Raw genomic sequence first — 5,625 nt, forward strand, 5'->3', positions numbered from 1 at the left:
AGTAGATCAGAGGGGGGTTAACATCCTCCTTTTCTTCATCCACCATGTGGGTCAAGAACTCAAGCCAGCTGGTTCCCTCCAAAAGCAGATGTGGCTTCAACTTAAAATGGGAGGTGGGAAAAAGACCCTAAAGTGGGAGAGTTTCTTTCCCTGTATTCAGCAATTAAAGAAAAAAATGGCCAAATCTGGGGGGATTTTAGATCAATATTCTATAATTTAGTGGGAAAGGTGCCCAACTTGAGGAGTCCATAAATTGAGAGAAATTTCTATCAATAGTCAATAAAGAGAAAATCTGAGGGGATTTTAGATCACTATTTGGTAATTGAGAGAAAAGAGGAAAAATCTGAAGGGAAAGTTGATTCAAATGAGTTTAATACCTTCATTAATCCCATCCACAATTTGGAGCAATGACCGGAACCAGCAGTTTCCCTACAAATGCCGAAGTAGCTGCAGTTTAACTTGAGAAGGGGGAAGAAGCCCCCAGACTATCCATACCAGAGAATTAAATAGAAAAGGGGCAACATTGGAGGGTTTTTTTTAGATCAATATTGAATTGAATCTGAGGTATATTATATAGAGGGGGGTAGGGATATGGTCTGTGCTGGCTGGATCTGGTGCAGAGAGATGAATCTCAAATGCCCACATCATTTCATCTCCTCCATTCAGAGCCAGGTGCCCAACACTGTCCACCAGGCCTTGAAATGCTCTGCTGCCTTCTGGGGCTCATGGTGAGTGACCTCTGGTTTCCCAGTCCCAGCGCCATGTGTGGACATGAACAGACAGATTAAAATGCAGACCTCCTAGATGGGAAAGGCTCCATTATCCATTGCCTGGCCCCCTGAGCCAGCCAGTCCCCCTGGCCTGAGGCTGGATCAGAACTGCTGCCCCATAGACAACCAAGCCAACCAGTCACAATTCATTTCTCTGGCTCATGTCCTCTTACTCCCGAATAACCTCCCCAGCACCCTCCTTAGGGCCCCGTGCACATCCTTGTTCCTCAGGGTGTAGATCAGCGAGTTCAGCATGGGGGCGATGATGCCATAGAAGAGGGAGACCATCTTGCCCCGGTCCTGGGAGTAGCTGGACGGAGGTTGTAGATACATGAAAATGGCCGTGCCGTAGAAGAGCGACACCACGGCCAGGTGGGAGGCACAGGTGTTGAAGGCCTTGAGCCTGCCCTGGGCCGAGCGAATCCTAAGCACAGCAGCGACGATGTAGCTGTAGGAGACTAGGATGAGGACTAGCGGCACCAGCAGGAAGATCACACTGACAGCAAAAGCCTCGGCCTCGTTAGCGGAGGTGTCAACACAGGCCAGTTTGAGCAGGGCCGGAACCTCGCAGAAGAAGTGGTCGATCCGGTTCCTCCCACACCGGGGCAGCCGCACGGTCAGGACGGTCTGCAGGATGGAGTTGCCGAAGCCGCTCAACCAGACGGTGGCCGCCATCTGCATGCAGAGGCGGCGGCTCATGACAATTGTGTAGCGCAGCGGCTGGCAGATGGCGACGTAGCGGTCGTAGGCCATGACGACCAGGAGGAGGCACTCGGTGCAGCCCAGTGAGAGGAAGACGTAGAGCTGGGCCACGCAGCCGGCCCAGGTGATGGACTTGTGGGTGCTGCGAAAGTTCACCAGCATCTGAGGAATGGTGCTGGTGGTGTAGCAAAGGTCCAGGAAAGAGAGGTTGCTGAGGAAGAAATACATAGGGGTGTGGAGACAGGGTTCCAGCCACAAGACCACAATGATGGTCAGGTTCCCCACCAGGTTCAGGATGTACAAGACCAGGAACACCACGAAAAGCAGCATCTCCAGGCGTGGTTGGTCAGAGACCCCCAATAGGATGAACTCAAACTGGGAACTCCCATTCCCTCTTTCCTCCTGCAGCGAGAAGGGACAAAGATTAGGGGAAAAGGAGCCCCAACAGTCATGCACAAAGGAGACACATTTATGGACAGCTCGATTTGCTCTGAATGAACCACGCCCGCTTGTGACTTTGTCATCGAAAATCTGGGCCAATTGGGTGGCAGGTAGGATCCTTCTGCCAGGGAAATGCTTTGTCGCAGAAAAGTGGTTCTGCGGCAGTTAGTGACGAAGGAAGATCCATATATCAGGGAATTAAAGTGTCCTAGAAAACTGGATCTGTGGCAGTTGATGGGAGCAATACAATGTGATAGATAAATAGATGCTTAGATTATAAGGTCTTTGGGACAGAGGCTGTTTTGTTTTGTTCCTTTTATTCTGTATTTGTACAGATCCTGGTCGCAACTGGGGCTCCTAACTATGAACCCAAATTTGCAGTGCTAATTGTCCTCTGCCCCTCTTATGGGTGAAAGAACTGGGTATGTTTAGTCTAGAGGAGAGAAGGTTGAAGGGGAAACTATGTGAAAACTTGTCATAAAGAGGATGGTGATCAATTGTTCTCCATGTCCATTAGGTCGGAAATACGTTTAACAGACAAGTCTGGGTAAATCAGTTTCTTAAACACAAAGGAATCTGGCCAGGTGTCATCAAAGGCGATGGGCAATCACTTATCAAGTGGCCAGTCTTTGGCAAGGAAGTGGGGCAGGAACAACCCGATCTGCATTGAAGCAAACAACAGAATGGCATCTCCTTCACCATTAGACTCCTTTTCTCCATCCTTGCAGCAGGAATGAACTTTAGCTAGGCAGAACCCTCAAGAAAATGCATATCAAAGGGAGACTGGACTATAAAAGTGAGGGGGAGAAACACCCCAAGGGATCTCTCCCTATCCATCTCTCTCTCTCTTTCCCCTAAGAAGACAAAAGAAACAGTGTTTGGACTTTGGGAGCAGATCCTGGTCTAAGAATTGGCTCAGCAATGTTACTGGGAACATGTGGAAGGGATTTCACCTGGAGCCAAGTCTAGTTTGTTCATTTTAGTACTAGGAAGTGTTTTCCCTTTACTTCTCCTGTAACCATTTCTGACTTGAGTGTCTTATACTTGTACTCACATGAAACCTGTCTCTTCATAGTTAAATAAACATGTTTTAGTCCATAATCCAAACTGCATTTAAACTGAATTGTGGGGGTAACTCCATTTAAAGTAGCAAACGGTTGGATATTGATCTCCTTAGAGAGGCAACGGACCTACAATATCTGAAATGTCCAGGAAGGGGCCGGGCAGTGCAGAACCCAAGTCTTGGGGGGAATTTGGGACTGGGGGTTTCTTGTGGTCACCCTGCAAGTTGTAACCAAGGCTGCAGGAAGCCAGAGTGTGGCTGGCGTTTGCAGACAGGCTGCTGGGGTCAGAGTTGCTGGACCAGGGCTGTGGCTATACACAGACACTCATGGTGTGATTTGCATGCTGTCAGGCTGCTTGTGAGCGACCCAGGTTGGAAGCTACAACAACAAAACATTGTGAGGCAGCCAAGGTAGCAGGGCAGGAGTGACCCAGCCCCCCATTAGTCTGGATTGCACCCCAGAATCCTATGAGCAGTTAGAGCTGGGGTTTCCAAAGCAGCTTTAAGGAATGATGCACCCAAACCCCACTGATATTCAGGGGGATTATGGACTCATATAGGGCTAAATATGCAGATAAGAAACAAGTGGGATTTTCCAAAAGATTTTCTAACTCCTTTGGTCCCTATAGGAGTTAGGCACCTAGCACCCATCTGCACTTGCAGGCACCTAAATCCTTTTGTAAATGTGGCCCATGCTTCCTACCAGCCCTAATCTCCTTTACCCAAACCACTTACAGTGGGGTTGCCCGTGGGCTTATGTTAAGCACGTGCATAGATCTTTGCAGGATCAGGGCCCCTCACAGGACAACAGGTTTACACGGCACTTTACAAACACCGTCCTGCAGACCCTCGCCCAGGTGATTACTCACCTGTGCAAAGTTCTCCCTGCATGTTTGTGGGTTAGGAGACCCTTGATAAGACAAATTCCAACCTTAACCAAATCTACCAATCGATGGCACTTGTCTGCCCCCCAGCACCACAGTATCTCAGCACCTAACAATCTCCAGTGGGTTTATCCTCACATCACCCCTGGGAGGCAGGGAAGTTTTATCAGACCCATCGCACAGAGCTAAGAAATCTAACCAGCCCACATGCTCCCCAGCTCCTGGCCCCTCCCCAGTAATAAGCATGAACGAGTGGTGGAAAAAACCCCGGACTCACCTCCATTCAGTTCCCGCTCTGCTCTGCCCAGTCCTCCCCTGCCCAGGCAGCTCCAGGCGGCTCAGATGCTCCGATGCCAGGGCAGAGTCTGGAGTCTCTGCTCCCCTGCACTGAGCCCCCCAGTCCCTGGGACGAGGCAGCCCCGAGCTATGAAGCTGAATGTCTAAGGATATTCTGGGGGCAGAGAGACCAGCTAAGTTTGCCCCCTGTCGTGGGTCAGCACCATCCACATCCGGCTCTGGAAGCGCATAGGCTGCAGGTGGTGCCACCCCCCACAGTGCCGGAGCCTTGGGGTGGGTCTCAAAAGCAGTAGAATGTGGCAAACTGGATGCTCAGAGCCAGTGTTCAATGGTCACAGGGTACCCCCTCATCCCAGGAAACAAGCCCGCTTGGTGTGTGAGTGAAATACCTGGTGGCAGGTTGCCCCAGGCTGGGAGGGAGCGTCTCTCAGCTGGCAGGGTCTCCTAGAAGCCCAGAGACCACAGTGATAGATCGAAAGAAATCCCAGAGATGGGGAGGAGACAGAGAGATGGATAGAGGGAGAGGAATGGAGAGAGAGTGTGGATGGACTGATGGATGCCAGACGTGCATGAACAGGAAAAGAGAGGGAGAGTCCGAGAGAGGAGAGGATGGATGAGAGGTGAATTGTTAGGACAGAAAGAGAGACAGAGAGAAGGATGGATAAAAGGAGCAATAAAGAGATGGATAGAAGAGCAGAGAGATCTGCAGAGAGGTGGATGGATAGAAGGCTGGAGGTGTAGATGGATAGAAGGATAGAGACGGAGAGAAAGAGAGGCGGACAATCAGAAGGATAGTGAGTTGGGGAGAGAGACCCAGAGAGCTGGATAGATCTGGAGAAGTACAGTGGATGGCTGGAAGGAGGTAGGATCCCAGGCTGTGTCCCTGCTCCCTGACCTACCCCAGCCCTGGTGTCACATTACGCCTGGGCTGCCCCAGCTCCGAAGCACAGCTGAGAAGGGCCCTGTGTCTCTGTGACTGTGGGAGGCTCCTGCTTGTGCAGCTGATGATAGCTGTCCCTGAGTGCATGGGGCCGTATGTGAACGGGAGGGAGCAGGCAGGGCCCTTATGGACTTTGGAGCCGGGAAGGGGGCGGGAGATGTGACTCCCTGAAACCTCCCAAGGGGCTGGGACTTGGCTGGTGCGGTTTGCGATGCCCCAGGGCCCCATGTACCCAACTGTCCAGGAGACTGCTCTAGCAACGCCGTCTAGGGTAGAATGGCCTGGGAGGAGTGACCCCAGCCCCTGAGCACTGCACCAGGATTGGGGCCACAACCCCCACGCTAGTCACAGCCCCATCTGTACCGAGGGCTCCCCTAAACCCGTGGTCTCGTCTCCCAGCCCTCAGACCCATCGCTGGCATTGTGACCCCAGCCCAAGCCCTGTGGTCCACAGAGTCATGGAGCAGGGATTGTCCCTTCCCATGGGGTGAGTCGAGCTGAGACAGTTCTCAGAGCGAGTCAGCGCTGA

General features: G+C 51.6%; 1 protein-coding gene across 1 annotated transcript; it reads right to left on the reverse strand.

The window, feature by feature from the left end:
- Positions 1–929: 929 nt before the first annotated feature.
- Positions 930–5,454, reverse strand: LOC128847654 (olfactory receptor 2B2-like). Its single transcript, XM_054047240.1, has 2 exons — positions 5,447–5,454; positions 930–1,866 (listed from the first exon to the last, which is right to left on the reverse strand). Exons 1-2 carry the CDS (start codon positions 5,452–5,454, stop codon positions 930–932), a joined length of 945 nt encoding a protein of 314 aa, XP_053903215.1.
- Between the last annotated feature and the right edge of the window lie 171 nt (positions 5,455–5,625).

The sequence above is a fragment of the Malaclemys terrapin genome, chromosome 13 (assembly GCF_027887155.1).
Source record: "Malaclemys terrapin pileata isolate rMalTer1 chromosome 13, rMalTer1.hap1, whole genome shotgun sequence".
Taxonomy (NCBI): Eukaryota; Metazoa; Chordata; order Testudines; family Emydidae; genus Malaclemys; species Malaclemys terrapin.